The sequence below is a fragment of the Pseudophryne corroboree genome, chromosome 2 (genome assembly GCF_028390025.1).
Source record: "Pseudophryne corroboree isolate aPseCor3 chromosome 2, aPseCor3.hap2, whole genome shotgun sequence".
NCBI classification, from domain to species: domain Eukaryota; kingdom Metazoa; phylum Chordata; class Amphibia; order Anura; family Myobatrachidae; genus Pseudophryne; species Pseudophryne corroboree.
The window spans coordinates 537312619-537333335 of NC_086445.1; the positions used below are offsets into that span (position 1 = coordinate 537312619).

At 47.0% G+C, this 20717-nt stretch overlaps 1 protein-coding gene across 1 annotated transcript in view; it reads right to left on the reverse strand.

Annotated features, from left to right (window-relative positions):
• LOC135050941 (protein kinase C delta type-like) overlaps window positions 1–20717 on the reverse strand; it is a 43476-nt gene that overhangs the window by 7267 nt on the left and 15492 nt on the right. The window contains exons 4-7 of the mRNA XM_063957178.1: window positions 7655–7746; window positions 6733–6795; window positions 5846–5984; window positions 3229–3384 (exon numbers count right to left, since the gene is read on the reverse strand). Of these exons, the coding sequence (XP_063813248.1) occupies window positions 3229–3384; window positions 5846–5984; window positions 6733–6795; window positions 7655–7746 (450 nt within the window). The remainder of the gene's footprint in view (window positions 1–3228; window positions 3385–5845; window positions 5985–6732; window positions 6796–7654; window positions 7747–20717) is intronic.

The following is a 20717-nucleotide window of genomic DNA, read 5'->3' on the forward strand; positions in this document are numbered from 1 at the left end:
TTCCTCTGGAAGGAAAACCTTTTTCTGAACCGTGTCCAGAATCATTCCTAGGAACAGCAGACGAGTTGTCGGGATTAAATGGGATTTTGGAATATTCAGAATCCACCCGTGTTGTCTTAGCACCTCTTGAGATAGTGCTAAAGCTGTCTCCAGCTGTTCTCTGGACCTTGCCCTTATTAGGAGATCGTCCAAGTATGGGATAACTAATACGCCTTTTCTTCGAAGAAGAATCATCATCTCGGCCATTACCTTGGTAAAGACCCGAGGCGCCGTGGACAATCCGAACGGCAGCGTCTGAAACTGATAGTGACAGTTTTGAACAATGAACCTGAGGTACCCCTGGTGTGCGGGGTAAATCGGAACGTGTAGATACGCATCCTTGATGTCCAAGGATACCATAAAGTCCCCTTCTTCCAGGTTCGCTATCACTGCTCTGAGTGACTCCATCTTGAACTTGAACTTTTTTATGTAGAGGTTCAAGGACTTCAGATTTAGAATAGGCCTTACCGAGCCATCCGGCTTCGGTACCACAAATAGAGTGGAATAATACCCCTTTCCTTGTTGTAATAGGGGTACTTTGACTATCACCTGCTGAGCGTACAGCTTGTGAATGGCTTCCAACACCCTCTCCCTTTCGGAAGAGACGGTTGGTAAGGCAGACTTCAGGAAACGATGAGGAGGATCCGTCTCTAATTCCAACCTGTACCCCTGAGATATTATCTGCAGGATCCAGGGGTCTACCTGCGAGTGAGCCCACTGCGCGCTGTAATTTTTGAGACGGCCCCCCACTGTCCCCGAGTCCGCTTGAGAGGCCCCAGCGTCATGCTGAGGTTTTTGCAGGAGCCGGGGAGGGCTTCTGTTCCTGGGAAGGAGCTGCCTGTTGGTGTCTCTTCCCTCTTCCTCTGCCTCGTGGCAGGTACGACAAGCCCTTTGCTCTCTTATTTTTGTAGGAGCGAAAAGGCTGCGGTTGAAAGGTCGGTGCCTTTCTCTGTTGGGGAGTGACTTGAGGTAAAAAAGTGGATTTCCCGGCAGTAGCCGTGGCCACCAAGTCTGATAGACCAACTCCAAATAACTCCTCCCCTTTATACGGCAAAACCTCCATGTGACGTTTTGAATCCGCATCGCCTGTCCACTGTCGTGTCCATAAGGCTCTTCTGGCTGAAATGGACATAGCACTCACCCGAGATGCCAGTGTGCAAATATCCCTCTGTGCATCACGCATATAGATAAATGCATCCTTTATTTGTTCTAACGACAGTAAAACATTGTCCCTATCTAGGGTATCAATATTTTCAATCAGGGATTCTGACCAAACTACTCCAGCACTGCACATCCAGGCAGTTGCTATAGCTGGTCGTAGTATAACACCTGCATGTGTGTATATATTCTTTTGAATAACTTCCATCTTTCTATCTGATGGATCCTTAAGTGCGGCCGTCTCAGGAGAGGGTAACGCCACTTGTTTGGATAAGCGTGTGAGCGCCTTGTCCACCTTAGGGGGTGTTTCCCAGCGCGCCCTAACCTCTGGCGGGAAAGGGTATAATGCCAATAACTTTTTTGAAATTATCAACTTTTTATCAGGAGCAACCCACGCTTCATCACACACGTCATTTAATTCTTCTGATTCAGGAAAAACTGTTTGTAGTTTTTTCACACCATACATAATACCCTGTTTTACGGTATCTGTAGTATCAGCTAAATGTAACGTCTCCTTCATTGCCAAAATCATATAACGTGTGGCCCTACTGGAAAATACGTTTGAATTTCTACCGTCGTCACTGGAATCAGTGCCCGTGTCTGGGTCTGTGTCGACCGACTGAGGCAAAGGGCGTTTTACAGCCCCTGACGGTGTTTGAGGCGCCTGGACAGGCATTAATTGATTGTCCGGCCGCCTCATGTCCTCAACTGACTGTTTAAGGGAAGATAAACCATCACGTAATTCCACAAATAAAGGCATCCATTCTGGTGTCGACCCCCTGGGGGGTGACATCTGCATATTTGGCAATTGCTCCGCCTCCACACCAATATCGTCCTCATACATGTCGACACCACGTACCGACACACACCGCAAACTCACAGGGAATGCTCTAATGAAGACAGGACCCACTAGCCCTTTTGGGGAGACAGAGGGAGAGTCTGCCAGCACACACCACAAAGCGCTATATATACAAGGGATATCCTTATATTAAGTGCTCCCTTATAGCTGCTTTAATATATATATATATAGCCATTAATGTGCCCCCCCTCTCTGTTTTACCCTGTTTCTGTAGTGCAGTGCAGGGGAGAGACCTGGGAGCCGTTCTGACCAGCGGAGCTGTGACAGAAAATGGCGCCGTGTGCTGAGGAGATAGGCCCCGCCCCTTTTTCGGCGGGTTCTTCTCCCGCTATTTTTCCAGTCAGGCAGGGGTTAAATATCTCCATATAGCCCCTATGGGCTATATGTGAGGTATTTTTAGCCTTGTATAAGGTTTATATTTGCCTCTCAGAGCGCCCCCCCCCAGCGCTCTGCACCCTCAGTGACTGCCCAGTGAAGTGTGCTGAGAGGAAAATGGCGCACAGCTGCAGTGCTGTGCGCTACCTTATGAAGACTGAGGAGTCTTCAGCCGCCGGTTTCCGGACCTCTTCACGCTTCAGCATCTGCAAGGGGGTCGGCGGCGCGGCTCCGGGACCGGACTCCACGGCTGGGCCTGTGTTCGATCCCTCTGGAGCTAATGGTGTCCAGTAGCCAAGCAGCAAATCCACTCTGCATGCAGGTGAGTTTACTACTTTCCCCCTAAGTCCCACGTTGCAGTGATCCTGTTGCCAGCAGGACTCACTGTAAAGAAAAAAACCTAAACTAAACTTTCTCTAAGCAGCTCTTTAGGAGAGCCACCTAGATTGCACCCTTCTCGTTCGGGCACAAAATCTAACTGGAGTCTGGAGGAGGGTCATAGGGGGAGGAGCCAGTGCACACCACCTGACCTAGTAAAGCTTTACTTTTTTGTGCCCTGTCTCCTGCGGAGCCGCTATTCCCCATGGTCCTTTCAGGAACCCCAGCATCCACTTAGGACGATAGAGAAAAAGATATTTAAATGCACTGGCCCAAGTACAGATCTCTGGGGTACTCCACTGGTAACATTTCCCTCCTGTGAATGCACTCCATTTACTACAACTCTCTGTTTTCTATCCTGCAACAAAGTGAGGGAGTGATCTGGCAACCCGAGCTGCATACTCAGCACTTACACTCACCTTTTCAATGATGTCTTTAGCATCAGGATCTAATGAAAAGTCCTGTAGGCCAACTAGCCTGCTATCTTCCGGGGATTGTCCGGTCAGCATTTGGAATAGAACGACTCCAAATGAGAACCAGTCTGCCGCGGTGTTATACCCGAGGAAATCTTCCATCTGCCAAAAGAATGACATCATTTACTATATGTTATAAGTTTAGTCACAATAATGTTAATATAAGTGAACAGTATATACTGTACTAAGGGGCAGACGTATTAACCTGGAGAAGGCATAAGGAAGTGATAAACCAGTGATATGTGCAAGGTAATCAAGGCACCAGCCAATCAGCTCCAATATGTAAATTAACAGTTAGGATCTTATTGCTGGTGCGTTTATCATCTTGCACATATCATTGGTTTATCACTTCCTTATGCCTTCTCCAGTTATACATCTGCCCTTATCTCACATACATTGGAGCAATATTTTCATTGGGGAATTCACATGTATCAAAGGAAATAATACATACATGTAACGCATCACTGATTAGAATAATTATACTGGTAAATGTTATAAACATAAAAAGTAATATATTTTATTTACTGATTTTATCACTTTATGGGCCCTATTTATCAATAAATATTTGAGGGAAATCCTCCCAAAACACATGTTGTCATGAGGTACCTGTAAGTAATAAGTATTCAAATAATATATGTGCAGGGGAGCACAGCAGCTATTGGAGACACAGTGCCTGCTGTGGTTCCCTGTTTTCACTCACAATAGCAGCCCCATAAGTTTCTATAGGGACTGGTGTTTTGCTGAATTTACCAAGCTCCTTGGACCCATATCTCATGCCATATCAAGAGTAACTGGAGAGGGATCCTATGGGTACCTATACATCATAAACCTATGGATCTGTACAAATTAGAGACCTATATGAGCTGCGTTTGTGAGCAAAGATGGGAGGCCGCAGCAGATATCTCAGACACTGGCACACCCCACTTGTCCTGGCACAGTCAGCAGACCGCGCATGTGCAATAGTGCGCCCAGATCCTGAAGATCCCTCCTCCTACATGAAGGCTTCATCTGATAAAAAGGAAAGGGGGATCCAGCGTGGGAGACCAGACGGATGGTGAAGTAGTAGCTGCGGTTGCCGTGGATATTGCAAATCCCATGCTTTTAGAACTGCCGCAAAACAGTTCTCGCCTACCTCTGGTAACTGCCCATTGTTGGACTCTCTGATTGGATACTTTTATGCTGCTGTGTTTGTACACATATGTGTTTATATTGTGATTTTACATTAAATTTTAAAATTGTACGTCACTATATGCACTTTTTTTTCCTTCTTGCTGGAACTAATCCCATTGAGAATCATCTATGAAAGGACCTTTGACTGCAGTCGGTCCATGATTCCACTACTATACTGATGCGCTTGTATGTATTGTCACCATTTACTTTTCTGAGCTTGATAAATAGCACAACCGTTACATTCCCGCACATTGTAATGGGACTGCAGTGTGCGCTATTACCTATAGGAATGCTGGAGATATCACAGAGACTTAATAGCCTTTTTACTTAAATTTGTGGCATTTAGCCCTGTTTCCACGTGACTACGGGGACTAAAGGGCCTGACCAATAAGCCCTCAAATGTTATAACATCATTTCCTGGTCTCTTGAAAACCAAAAAGTGGAGATCTGACACTCTCTGCCTCCCTTTCTCTATGTTTATCAATAGATAAAAAATAAAGAAATAGACAGCAACCACTGACATATTCATAGCTTGAACCCATGTTTATATACTTACCTCTCTGATGTCCAGCGTTGGTGCTGCAGTCGCAGCACAAATCCCCACTGCATCATGTTCCCAGAGATATGCGCATGTGCAGTAGAAAAGTCTCTGGGAACAGGGCACGGGCAATATGTTCCCAGAGATCCACATTGCCAGAGGCTACTGTACCGTAATACCACCACAGAGTCTGCACATGGGATCCCTCCTCTCGTAATCCTCCCTGACTGCAGCATCATTTTGTGCTTTATTATTGTATATATTAGCAAGCTAAATAGCTGAGATATGTTGTCCTACAACGTGGCCTTCTACTTGTGCTTAGGTCACCCTGAGGAAGATATAATTATCTGTACAAGCGTACTTGCTATTTAGGATAAATTATGGGCTAAATGTAATAGCCTCCGAGTTGCTGGACTTTGTGCGTCTGCCCGTTTTTTAAAGCGAAAATCATTTACATGGTAAAACCAAACTGGTTTTGACTTAAAATTATTGTTGATTTAAAAAAGGGGCAGACTCGCACTAATGGGCAAAATCATGTTGCACTGCAGGTGGGGCAGATGTAACATGTGCAGAGAGAGTTAGATTTAGGTGGGGTGTGTTCAAACTCAAATCAAAATTGCAGTGTACAAATAAAGCAGCCAGTATTTACCCTGCACAGAAACAATATAATCCACCCAAATCTAACTCTCTCTGCACATGTTACATCTGCCCCACCTGCAGTGCAACATAGTTTTGCCCATTAGTGTGTTTTTTTTTTATTTGCTAACAAATCTGAATAACCCCCTCTGTCAACTCGGGAGGCTATTACATTTAGTCCTATATATGAGAAATCCACTAATATCCTTTATAACTCACCTCGGGGGCAATATAGCCTGTTGTTCCTGCATATTCAGTGGCGACGTCTCCTTCATGCATGTTGTTTAATGCAAGGCCCAAATCTGCAATCTTAATATGGCCGTCTCCATGGATGAGAATATTCTCTGGTTTGATGTCTCTGTAAAAAGGAAGTTTCTCTAAGTAAAACAAGCTGCTGAGATGGACCAGCACATGACATAACTTACAATTACATCTTTCAATATGTAATTAAACACTTCAAAGGGTTTTCCCATAATCAATGTGCACAGCGTCTATTCACAGGAAGCAGAGAGGCTGGGGGCATGGCCTGCAGCTCACAGAGCACTGGGCATGCCCCCATAGTGGCGAAAATGGGGTCGTGGCTCGCAATCGCGGGCATTCCCACAAAGCTACACCCCCTTATCACGAGGCCACTGCCCATTTTCATGGGTGTGTGCCTTCGTCGCGCAGCAGTGTTCCTACTTGGACAGTGACGATGTTGGGAGGTATGTCTCATATAGACCAAGCTCAGTGAGGGTGTATCACTGTGGCTATTCTAGGTGTAAGAGTAAATATGGCTGCGACCAGGCATATCTATTACACCTAGTATAGGGTAGGTACAAGTGTGCACTGATAGCAGTGACTAGAAGTAAACCAATCATACACATAGGAGGCGGGCGCACAGCAAGACACCTACAGCTCTGCATATGGGGAATATACACACGTCTTCCATGCATGCAGCTCAGGGTGATTTCCATACAACCCAGCATCAGGCCCTATCTGTGTATGGTCAGTCTCCTGTACTCATCATTGTAAATAAGACACAAGTGTACAAAGACATATATAATAGCGTCAGAACTGAGACAGGAAACAATGATCTACTACAATGAGAGGACAGATGTACTTACCGATGGATGTAGCCCTTGGTATGCAGATGTTCCAGTCCACACACAATCTCCGCTGCATAGAAACTGGTAGAGAAAGAAAGGAAACCGCTGTAACCATAGGTAACAGGCTCAGAAAGAGGCTACACACAGAATTACACCTGTACCATGTGACACTGGGATGTACAACTCACTACATAAATACATAACACGCTGATAACACCTCTCCCCTACTGCTCAGGACGGTATAGCACACTGGGGGCCATTTATCATAGATTGTATATTCAATGTGATCTGAGCGGGATCTTACCTCCCAGGATCACATTGCAATATGCGATCATAACGAGCAGGTGTATCAAATCAATCAGCACCTGCAGGGACAAGGGCTCCGAAAGGATCTCATCCCTGCCATCTGCTGTGATGGCTGCTGGGGCTCCTGCGCATGCGCGGTCAGCTAAGATCACACAGCGGCCACTTCCGGGGAGATTCCTGCTGCGATCTTACATTGCTGGGATACATAATATTTGTGGCTAGCACCAGAAAATGAGTGTTTTCACGGACTCAGCCACAAATATTGTTTGATACATGGGCCCCTGTCTTATGGGATATCCCACATTCAGATGTCACCTGGTTGTGTCTGACAATAGAAGGCAGAATAGGCCTTTGTACCAGTCAGTGCAGAGATGTAATGCTGACATGAGGATATTAGGGCACACACCAATACCAGGGGAGGCTTTCATGCATGACCATGACACAAATGTGATGTGTATGGGCCACCATATGAATGTCATTCAGCCAATGCTGATCCAGAATCCATCATTACATGTCTGACTTTTACATATTACATATATTATATTAATACAATGCCTCCATCCTCCAATCCCTATAACCCTGAATGTATTCTGTGGCCAGACACTCATCCACTCAGTCTCCTTTCAGCTCTTACGTTGCTGTGTTTAGGTCCAAGGCACCAGTTCTTTCCAATAGGTCATAAAGGTCTCCTCCATTGGCATACTCCATTCCCAGGAAGAGGAGCTCCTGTTAGAAGACATATTATGATATATTAATGTTCCTAATCATTGGCATCTACAGACAGCACATAACTCACTGTGATTCCCAGATTTCAATTGCAAAAGCAGCCTCTATAGATTTCTGTGGCGATTGCTTCAATGCCAAATTTACCAAGTCCCAGAATGTAAAGCATGACATCGTTTGGCCCCGGTAGGTAACACCATCTTGGCCCCGGTAGGTAACACCATCTTGGCCCTGGTAGGTAACACCATCTTGGCCCTGGTAGGTAACACCATCTTGGCCCCGGTAGGTAACACCATCTTGGCCCTGGTAGGTAACACCATCTTGGCCCCGGTAGGTAACACCATCTTGGCCCCGGTAGGTAACACCATCTTGGCCCTGGTAGGTAACACCATCTTGGCCCCGGTAGGTAACACCATCTTGGCCCCAGTAGGTAACACCACCTTGGCCCTGGTAAGTAACACCATCTTGGCCCCGGTAGGTAACACCATCTTGGCCCTGGTAGGTAACACCATCTTGGCCCTGGTAGGTAACACCATCTTGGCCCCGGTAGGTAACACCATCTTGGCCCCGGTAGGTAACACCACCTTGGCCCCGGTAGGTAACACCACCTTGGCCCCGGTAAGTAACACCATCTTGGCCCCGGTAGGTAACACCATCTTGGCCCTGGTAGGTAACACCATCTTGGCCCCGGTAGGTAACACCATCTTGGCCCTAGTAGGTTAGCCGTTGTAGCCTATTGGCTATATTCCACAAAAGGTACTAGGAGAGGGATCTATAGGATCCCTCCCTGACACTCCCCGCTCACACATGTGCAGTCAGCAGACCGCACATACAGAGCAGCGTATCCGGCCCTACAACATGGGAGTAAAGAGATCGTATTAGTGATCTCTATACTATTACACATCACTAGAACAGGCACCTATCAGAGCCCCTATAGCTGCAAGTGATTTTTCTCTAACGTCCTAGAGGATGCTGGGGACTCCGTAAGGACCATGGGGATAGACGGGCTCCGCAGGAGACATGGGCACTTTAAGAAAGAATTTAGTTCCTGGTGTGCACTGGCTCCTCCCTCTATGCCCCTCCTCCAGACCTCCGTTTGATACTGTGCCCAAATGAGCTGGGTGCTTTTCAGTGAGCTCTCCTGAGTTTACTGATAGAAAGTATTTTGTTAGGTTTTTTATTTTCAGGGAGCTCTGCTGGCAACAGACTCCCTGCTTCGAGGGACTGAGGGGAGAGAAGCAGCCCTACTCTCTGAAGATAGGTCCTGCTTCTTAGGCTACTGGACACCATTAGCTCCAGAGGGATTGGTACGCAGGATCTCACCCTCGCCGTCCGTCCCAGAGCCGCGCCGCCGTCCCCCTCGCAGAGCCGGAAGATAGAAGCCGGGTGAGTATGAGAAGAAAAGAAGACTTCACAGGCGGCAGAAGACTTCATGATCTTCACTAGAGGTAACGCACAGCACTGCAGCTGTGCGCCATTGCTCCACACACCTCACATACTCCGGTCACTGTAAGGGTGCAGGGCGCAGGGGGGGGTGCCCTGGGCAGCATTTGGGACCTCATGTTGGCAAAAAGTACACATATATACAGCTGGGCACTGGATATATGTATGAGCCCCCGCCAAAATTACTGTATAAGCGGGACAGAAGCCCGCCATCGAGGGGGCGGGGCTTCTCCCTCAGCACTCACCAGCGCCATTTTTTCTCCACAGCACCGCTGAGAGGAAGCTCCCCGGACTCTCCCCTGCTGATACACGGTAGAAGAGGGTTGAAAAGAGAGGGGGGGGGGGGTACATAATTAGGCGCAAAAACTATACATACAGCAGCTATCTGGGTTAACATTAGGTTACTGTGTTATTCCTGGGATATTATAGCGCTGGGGTGTGTGCTGGCATACTCTCTCTCTGTCTCTCCAAAGGGCCTTGTGGGGGAACTGTCTTCAGAAAGGACATTCCCTGTGTGTGTGTGGTGTGTCGGTACGCTTGTGTCGACATGTCTGATGAGGAAGGCTATGTGGGAGAGGAGCGGGAGCAAATGAATGTGGTGTCTCCGCCGACGGCGCCGACACCTGATTGGATGAATATGTGGAAGGTTTTAAATGATAATGTTTATTCCTTGCATAAAAGATTTGACAAGGCTGATGCATTGGGGCATTCAGGGTCTCAACCCGTGCCTGACCCTATGTCGCAGGGACCGTCAGGGTCTCAGAAGCGCCCACTATCCCAAATTGTTGACACAGATACCGACATGGATTCTGACTCCAGTGTCGATTACGATGATGCAAAGTTACAGCCAAAATTGGCTAAATCCCTTCGATATATGATTATAGCAATAAAGGATGTTTTGCACATCACAGAGGAAACCCCTGTCCCTGACACGAGGGTGTATATGTATAAGGGAAAGAAGCCTGAGGTAACTTCTTCCCCCTCACACAAACTGAATGAGTTATGTGAAAAAGCTTGGGAATCTCCAGATAAAAAAATGCAGATTTCCAAATGGATTCTTATGGCGTATCCTTTCCCGCCAACGGATAGGCTACGATGGGAATCCTCCCCTAGGGTGGACAAAGCTTTAACACGCTTATCCAAAAAGGTAGCCCTGCCGTCCCAGGATACGGCTACCCTCAGAGATGCTGCTGATCGCAAACAGGAGGTTACCCTGAAGTCCATTTATACACATTCGGGTACCTTACTAAGACCGGCAATTGCGTCGGCCTGGGTGTGTAGTGCTGTAGCGGCATGGACGGATACCTTATCTGAGGAATTGGATACCCTAGATAAGGAAAAAATGGAATTAGCAAGTAAAACCTTTGGCGCTCGTAGTGAGTGGTCTTTCTTAGAGCAGCTAATATACCAGGGTTAGTTAGACCCTATAACTGAGAACAATAAACAAGAAAAAGCGCTAGGAAACTGGATAAGAAATTTCTGACAAATTTAATAAAGAATAAAAATTATTCACTGTTGCAACAGATAATTGGAAAATTCATTGGAATCAATTAAAAATAGGGCTTAATATAGCACTGCAAGAATTTAAAAAGTCCCATATGCTTTATATGGTATTTAGAATTTGCCGGTACTCAAATGAAACAGTTCATCCCAAGAAGCTTTTTTGCCACAGTCCAGGAACAATATTGCGAATGGAAAAGAGAATACTGCAGTTAATGACCTTACGTAGCTAGGTTCAAGACGCTGCTTGGTCCAGTGATTTTGCTCAGGTCCAATGATGCAGTGATCCAAATCGCTGATGCAAAGAGTTCCTTTATCTGACTTCTAGGCGTTTGTATTAGAGATGTGCACTTGAAATTTTTCGGGTTTTGTGTTTTGGTTTTGGGTTCGGTTCCGCGGCCGTGTTTTGGGTTCGACCGCGTTTTGGCAAAACCTCACCGAATTTTTTTTTGTCGGATTCGGGTGTGTTTTGGATTCGGGTGTTTTTTTCAAAAAACCCTAAAAAACAGCTTAAATCATAGAATTTGGGGGTCATTTTGATCCCAAAGTATTATTAACCTCAAAAACCATAATTTCCACTCATTTTCAGTCTATTCTGAATACCTCACACCTCACAATATTATTTTTAGTCCTAAAATTTGCACCGAGGTAGCTGTGTGAGTAAGATAAGCGACCCTAGTGGCCGACACAAACACCGGGCCCATCTAGGAGTGGCACTGCAGTGTCACGCAGGATGGCCCTTCCAAAAAACACTCCCCAAACAGCACATGACGCAAAGAAAAAAAGAGGCGCAATGAGGTAGCTGTGTGAGTAAGATAAGCGACCCTAGTGGCCGACACAAACACCGGGCCCATCTAGGAGTGGCACTGCAGTGTCACGCAGGATGGCCCTTCCAAAAAACACTCCCCAAACAGCACATGACGCAAAGAAAAAAAGAGGCGCAATGAGGTAGCTGTGTGAGTAAGTTAAGCGACCCTAGTGGCCGACACAAACACCGGGCCCATCTAGGAGTAGCACTGCAGTGTCACGCAGGATGGCCCTTCCAAAAAACACTCCCCAAACAGCACATGACGCAAAGAAAAAAAGAGGCGCAATGAGGTAGCTGTGTGAGTAAGATAAGCGACCCTAGTGGCCGACACAAACACCGGGCCCATCTAGGAGTGGCACTGCAGTGTCACGCAGGATGGCCCTTCCAAAAAACACTCCCCAAACAGCACATGACGCAAAGAAAAAAAGAGGCGCAATGAGGTAGCTGTGTGAGTAAGATAAGCGACCCTAGTGGCCGACACAAACACCTGGCCCATCTAGGAGTGGCACTGCAGTGTCACGCAGGATGGCCCTTCCAAAAAACACTCCCCAAACAGCACATGACGCAAAGAAAAAAAGAGGCGCAATGAGGTAGCTGTGTGAGTAAGATAAGCGACCCTAGTGGCCGACACAAACACCGGGCCCATCTAGGAGTGGCACTGCAGTGTCACGCAGGATGGCCCTTCCAAAAAACACTCCCCAAACAGCACATGACGCAAAGAAAAAAAGAGGCGCAATGAGGTAGCTGTGTGAGTAAGATAAGCGACCCTAGTGGCCGACACAAACACCTGGCCCATCTAGGAGTGGCACTGCAGTGTCACGCAGGATGGCCCTTCCAAAAAACACTCCCCAAACAGCACATGACGCAAAGAAAAATTAAAGAAAAAAGAGGTGCAAGATGGAATTGTCCTTGGGCCCTCCCACCCACCCTTATGTTGTATAAACAGGACATGCACACTTTAACCAACCCATCATTTCAGTGACAGGGTCTGCCACACGACTGTGACTGAAATGACGGGTTGGTTTGGACCCCCACCGAAAAAGAAGCAATTAATCTCTCCTTGCACAAACTGGCTCTACAGAGGCAAGATGTCCACCTCATCATCATCCTCCGATATATCACCGTGTACATCCCCCTCCTCACAGATTATCAATTCGTCCCCACTGGAATCCACCATCTCAGCTCCCTGTGTACTTTGTGGAGGCAATTGCTGCTGGTCAATGTCTCCACGGAGGAATTGATTATAATTCATTTTAATGAACATCATCTTCTCCACATTTTCTGGAAGTAACCTCGTACACCGATTGCTGACAAGGTGAGCGGCGGCACTAAACACTCTTTCGGAGTACACACTTGTGGGAGGGCAACTTAGGTAGAATAAAGCCAGTTTGTGCAAGGGCCTCCAAATTGCCTCTTTTTCCTGCCAGTATAAGTACGGACTGTGTGACGTGCCTACTTGGATGCGGTCACTCATATAATCCTCCACCATTCTTTCAATGGGGAGAGAATCATATGCAGTGACAGTAGACGACATGTCCGTAATCGTTGACAGGTCCTGCAGTCCGGACCAGATGTCAGCATCAGCAGTCGCTCCAGACTGCCCTGCATCACCGCCAGCGGGTGGGCTCGGAATTCTGAGCCTTTTCCTCGCACCCCCAGTTGCGGGAGAATGTGAAGGAGGAGATGTTGACAGGTCGCGTTCCGCTTGACTTGACAATTTTCTCACCAGCAGGTCTTTGAACCCCAGCAGACTTGTGTCTGCCGGAAAGAGAGATCCAAGGTAGGTTTTAAATCTAGGATCGAGCACGGTGGCCAAAATGTAGTGCTCTGATTTCAACAGATTGACTACCCGTGAATCCTTGTTAAGCGAATTAAGGGCTCCATCCACAAGCCCCACATGCCTAGCGGAATCGCTCCGTGTTAGCTCCTCCTTCAATGTCTCCAGCTTCTTCTGCAAAACCCTGATGAGGGGAATGACCTGACTCAGGCTGGCAGTGTCTGAACTGACTTCACGTGTGGCAAGTTCAAAGGGCAGCAGAACCTTGCACAACGTTGAAATCATTCTCCACTGCGCTTGAGACAGGTACATTCCACCTCCTATATCGTGCTGAATTGTATAGGCTTGAATGGCCTTTTGCTGCTCCTCCAACCTCTGAAGCATATATAGGGTTGAATTCCACCTCGTTACCACTTCTTGCTTCAGATGATGGCAGGGCAGGTTCAGGCGTTTTTGGTGGTGCTCCAGTCTTCTGTACGTGGTGCCTGTACGCCGAAAGTGTCCCGCAATTCTTCTGGCCACCGACAGCATCTCTTGCACGCCCCTGTCGTTTTTTTAAAAATTCTGCACCACCAAATTCAAGGTATGTGCAAAACATGGGACGTGCTGGAATTTGCCCATATTTAATGCACACACAATATTGCTGGCGTTGTCCGATGCCACAAATCCACAGGAGAGTCCAATTGGGGTAAGCCATTCCGCGATGATCTTCCTCAGTTGCCGTAAGAGGTTTTCAGCTGTGTGCGTATTCTGGAAACTGGTGATACAAAGCGTAGCCTGCCTAGGAAAGAGTTGGCGTTTGCGAGATGCTGCTACTGGTGCCGCCGCTGCTGTTCTTGCGGCGGGAGTCCATACATCTACCCAGTGGGCTGTCACAGTCATATAGTCCTGACCCTGCCCTGCTCCGCTTGTCCACATGTCCGTGGTTAAGTGGACATTGGGTACAGCTGCATTTTTTAGGACACTGGTGACTCTTTTTCTGAGGTCTGTGTACATTTTCGGTATCGCCTGCCTAGAGAAATGGAACCTAGATGGTATTTGGTACCGGGGACACAGTACCTCCAACAAGTCTCTAGTTGGCTCTGCAGTAATGATGGATACCGGAATCACGTTTCTCACCACCCAGGATGCCAAGGCCTCAGTTATCCGCTTTGCAGCAGGATGACTGCTGTGATATTTCATCTTCCTCGCAAAGGACTGTTGGACAGTCAATTGCTTGGTGGAAGTAGTAAAAGTGGTCTTACGATTTCCCCTCTGGGATGACCATCGACTCCCAGCAGCAACAACAGCAGCGCCAGCAGCAGTAGGCGTTACACGCAAGGATGCATCGGAGGAATCCCAGGCAGGAGAGGAATCGTCAGAATTGCCAGTGACATGGCCTGCAGGACTATTGGCATTCCTGGGGAAGGAGGAAATTGACACTGAGGGAGTTGGTGGGGTGGTTTGCGTGAGCTTGGTTACAAGAGGAAGGGATTTACTGGTCAGTGGACTGCTTCCGCTGTCGCCCAAAGTTTTTGAACTTGTCACTGACTTATTATGAATGCGCTGCAGGTGACCTATAAGGGAGGATGTTCCGAGGTGGTTAACGTCCTTACCCCTACTTATTACAGCTTGACAAAGGCAACACACGGCTTGGCAAATGTTGTCCGCATTTCTGTTGAAATACTTCCACACCGAAGAGCTGATTTTTTTGGTATTTTCACCAGGCATGTCAACGGCCATATTCCTCCCACGGACAACTGGTGTCTCCCCGGGTGCCTGACTTAAACAAACCACCTCACCATCAGAATCCTCCTTGTCAATTTCCTCCCCAGCGCCAGCAACACCCATATCCTCCTCATCCTGGTGTACTTCAACACTGACATCTTCAATCTGACTATCAGGAACTGGACTGCGGGTGCTCCTTCCAGCACTTGCAGGGGGCGTGCAAATGGTGGAAGGCGCATGCTCTTCACGTCCAGTGTTGGGAAGGTCAGGCATCGCAACCGACACAATTGGACTCTCCTTGTGGATTTGGGATTTCGAAGAACGCACAGTTCTTTGCGGTGCTTTTGCCAGCTTGAGTCTTTTCATTTTTCTAGCGAGAGGCTGAGTGCTTCCATCCTCATGTGAAGCTGAACCACTAGCCATGAACATAGGCCAGGGCCTCAGCCGTTCCTTGCCACTCCGTGTGGTAAATGGCATATTGGCAAGTTTACGCTTCTCCTCCGACAATTTTATTTTAGATTTTGGAGTCCTTTTTTTACTGATATTTGGTGTTTTGGATTTTACATGCTCTGTACTATGACATTGGGCATCGGCCTTGGCAGACGACGTTGCTGGCATTTCATCGTCTCGGCCATGACTAGTGGCAGCAGCTTCAGCACGAGGTGGAAGTGGATCTTGATCTTTCCCTAATTTTGGAACCTCAACATTTTTGTTCTCCATATTTTAATAGGCACAACTAAAAGGCACCTCAGGTAAACAAAGGAGATGGATGGATACTAGTATACTTATGGATGGACGAGCGACTGCCGACACAGAGGTAGCTACAGCCGTGGACTACCGTACTGTGTCTGCTGCTAATATAGACTGGATGATAATGAGATGAAATCAATATATATTATATCACACTAGTACTGCAGCCGGACAGGTAGATATATTTATTATGTAATGACTGATGACGGACCTGCTGGACACTGTCAGCTCAGCAGCACCGCAGACTGCTACAGTAAGCTACTATAGTAGTATGTATAAAGAAGAAAGAAAAAAAAAACCACGGGTAGGTGGTATACAATTATGGATGGACGAGCGACTGCCGACACAGAGGTAGCTACAGCCGTGGACTACCATACTGTGTCTGCTGCTAATATAGACTGGATGATAATGAGATGAAATCAATATATATTATATCACACTAGTACTGCAGCCGGACAGGTAGATATATTTATTATGTAATGACTGATGACGGACCTGCTGGACACTGTCAGCTCAGCAGCACCGCAGACTGCTACAGTAAGCTACTATAGTAGTATGTATAAAGAAGAAAGAAAAAAAAAAAACACGGGTAGGTGGTATACAATTATGGATGGACGAGCGACTGCCGACACAGAGGTAGCTACAGCCGTGGACTACCGTACTGTGTCTGCTGCTAATATAGACTGGATGATAATGAGATGAAATCAATATATATATATATAATATCACTAGTACTGCAGCCGGACAGGTATATATATTTATTATGTAATGACTGATGACGGACCTGCTGGACACTGTCAGCTCAGCAGCACCGCAGACTGCTACAGTAAGCTACTATAGTAGTATGTATAAAGAAGAAAGAAAGAAAAAAAACCACGGGTAGGTGGTATACAATTATGGATGGACGAGCGACTGCCGACACAGAGGTAGCTACAGCCGTGGACTACCGTACTGTGTCTGCTGCTAATATAGACTGGATGATAATGAGATGAAATCAATATATATATATATAATATCACTAGTACTGCAGCCGGACAGGTATATATATTTATTATGTAATGACTGATGACGGACCTGCTGGACACTGTCAGCTCAGCAGCACCGCAGACTGCTACAGTAAGCTACTATAGTAGTATGTATAAAGAAGAAAGAAAGAAAAAACCCACGGTAGGTGGTATACAATTATGGATGGACGAGCGACTGCCGACACAGAGGTAGCTACAGCCGTGGACTACCGTACTGTGTCTGCTGCTAATATAGACTGGATGATAATGAGATGAAATCAATATATATATATATATATATATAATATCACTAGTACTGCAGCCGGACAGGTATATATATTTATTATGTAATGACTGATGACGGACCTGCTGGACACTGTCAGCTCAACAGCACCGCAGACTGCTACAGTAAGCTACTATAGTAGTATGTATAAAGAAGAAAAAAAAAACCACGGGTAGGTGGTATACAATTATGGATGGACGAGCGACTGCCGACACAGAGGTAGCTACAGCCGTGGACTACCGTACTGTGTCTGCTGCTAATATAGACTGGATGATAATGAGATGAAATCAATATATATATATATAATATCACTAGTACTGCAGCCGGACAGGTATATATATTTATTATGTAATGACTGATGACGGACCTGCTGGACACAGTCAGCTCAGCAGCACCGCAGACTGCTACAGTAAGCTACTATAGTAGTATGTATAAAGAAGAAAGAAAAAAAAAACCACGGGTAGGTGGTATACAATATTATATATATATTATATACAATTATATATATATATATATATTAAACTGGTGGTGACTGGTGGTCAGGTCACTGGTCACACTATCAGCAACTTGCAAGTAGTACTCCTAAGCAGACAATCACAATATATATTATACTGGTGGTCAGTGTGGTCACAATGCCAGTGTGGCACTCTGGCAGCAAAAGTGTGCACTGTACGTTATATGTACTCCTGAGTCCTGCTCTCAGACTCTAACTGCTCCCCACTGTCAGTGTCTCCCCCACAAGTCAGATAATATACAGTCACACTATCTATCACTTCAGCAAGTAACTAGTACTCCTCCTAATGCTCCCCAAAATTACTACTATGTCTCTCTCTACTGTCTCACTCTCTTCTCTATAAACGGAGAGGACGCCAGCCACGTCCTCTCCCTATGAATCTCAATGCACGTGTGAAAATGGCGGCGACGCGCGGCTCCTTATATAGAATCCGAGTCTCGCGATAGAAACCGAGCCTCGCGAGAATCCGACAGTGGGATGATGACGTTCGGGCGCGCTCGGGTTAACCGAGCAAGGCGGGAAGATCCGAGTCGCTCGGACCCGTGTAAAAAAACATGAAGTTCGGGCGGGTTCGGATTCCGAGGAACCGAACCCGCTCATCCCTAGTTTGTGTGGGGATGTATAGTCAAAGTCCAGCTGCTGGACTTTGACTATACATCCCCATACAAACGCCTAGAAGTCAGATAAAGGAACTCTTTGCATCAGCGATTTGGATCACTGCATCATTGGACCTGAGCAAAATCACTGGACCAAGCAGCGTCTTGAACCTAGCTACGTAAGGTCATTAACTGCAGTATTCTCTTTTCCATTCGCAATATTGTTCCTGGACTGTGGCAAAAAAGCTTCTTGGGATGAACTGTTTCATTTGAGTACCGGCAAATTCTAAATACCATATAAAGCATATGGGACTTTTTAAATTCTTGCAGTGCTATATTAAGCCCTATTTTTAATTGATTCCAATGAATTTTCCAATTATCTGTTGCAACAGTGAATAATTTTTATTCTTTATTAAATTTGTCAGAAATTTCTTATCCAGTTTCCTAGCGCTTTTTCTTGTTTATTGACCCTAGATAAGGATACTGTATTATTGACCCTGGGGCATATTAAAGACGCTGTCCTATATATGAGAGATGCTCAAAGAGACATTAGTCTACTGGGTTCTAGAATTAACGCTATGTCGATTTCTGCCAGAAGGGCCCTGTGGACTCGGCAATGGACAGGTGATGCCGACTCAAAAAGGCATATGGAGGTTTTACCTTACAGGGGTGAGGAATTGTTCGGGGAAGGTCTCTCGGACCTGGTCTCCACAGCTACAGCTGGAAAGTCAAATTTTTTGCCTTATGTTCCCTCACAGCCTAAGAGAGCACCGCGTTATCAAATGCAGTCCTTTCGTTCACAAAGATCAAGAAAGTCCGAGGTGCGTCCTTTCTTGCCAGAGGTAGGGGCAGAGGAAAGAAGCTGCACAACGCAGCTAGCTCCCAGGAACAGAAGTCCTCCCCGGCCTCTGCAAAATCCACCGCATGACGCTGGGGCTCCACTGGCGGAGTCGGGCCCGGTGGGGGCACGTCTTCGGAATTTCAGCCACATGTGGGTTCACTCCCAGGTGGATCCTTGGGCAATATAAATTGTGTCTCAGGGTTACAAGCTGGAATTCGAAGAGGTGCCTCCTCGCCGGTATTTCAAATCGGCCCTACCATCTTCCCCCCAAGAGAAGGAGATAGTGTTAAACGCATTACAAAAAATTTATCTTCAGCAGGTGGTGGTCAAGGTTCCCCTCCTTCAACAGGGAAGGGGTTATTATTCGACCATGTTTGTAGTCCCGAAACCGGACGGTTCGGTCAGACCCATATTGAATTTAAAATCTCTGAGCCTATACTTGAAAAGGTTCAAGTTCAAGATGGAATCGCTAAGAGCGGTCATCGCAAGCCTGGAAGGGGGGATTTTATGGTGTCACTGGACATAAAGGATGCGTACCTTCATGTCCCCATTTATCCACCTCATCAGGCGTACCTAAGATTTGCGTTACAGGATTGTCATTACCAATTTCAGACGTTGCCTTTTGGTCTCTCAACGGCCCCGAGGATTTTCACCAAGGTAATGGCGGAAATGATGGTGCTCCTGCGGAAGCAGGGTGTCACAATTATCCCGTACTTGGACGATCTCCTCATAAAAGCGAGATCAAGAGAGCAGTTGCTGAACAGCGTATCTCTTTCACTGAAAGTGTTACAGCAGCACGGCTGGATTCTCAATATTCCAAAGTCGCAGTTGGTTCCTACGACTCGTCTGCCCTTCTTGGGCATGATTCTGGAAACGGACCAGAAGAGGGTTTATCTCCCGATAGAGAAGGCCCAGGAACTCATGACTCTGGTCAAGAACCTATTGAAACCAAAACAGGTGTCAGTGCATCATTGCACTCGAGTCCTGGGAAAGATGGTGGCGTCATACGAGGCCAATCCCTTCGGCAGGTTCCATGCGAGGACATTCCAATGGGACCTACTGGACAAGTGGTCCGGGTCACATCTTCAGATGTATCGGTTGATCACCCTGTCCCCCAGGGCCAGGGTGTCACTCCTGTGGTGGCTGCAGAGTGCTCACCTTCTCGAGGGCCGCAGATTCGGCTTTCAGGATTGGATCCTGGTGACCACGGATGCAAGCCTCCGAGGTTGGGGAGCAGTCACACAGGGAAGACATTTCCAGGGTCTTTGGTCAAGTCAAGAGACTTGTCTTCACATCAACGTCCTGGAGCTAAGGGCCATATTCAACGCCCTACGTCAAGCGGAGACATTATTTCGAGACCAACCAGTTCTGATCCAGTCAGACAACATCACCGAAGTGGCTCATGTAAACCGCCACGGCGGCACAAGGAGCAGAGTGGCAATGGCGGAAGCCACCAGAATTCTTCGCTGGGCGGAGAATCATGTAAGCACACTGTCAGCAGTGTTCATTCCGGGAGTGGACAATTGGGAAGCAGACTTCCTCAGCAGACACGACCTACACCCGGGAGAGTGGGGGCTTCATCCAGAAGTCTTCGCACAGATTGTGGGTCGGTGGGAACTGCCACAGATACACATGATGGCTTCCCGCCTCAACAAAAAGCTACAGAGGTATTGCGCCAGGTCAAGAGACCCTCAGGCAGTAGCGGTAGACGCCCTAGTGACACCGTGGGTGTTCCGGTCAGTCTATGTATT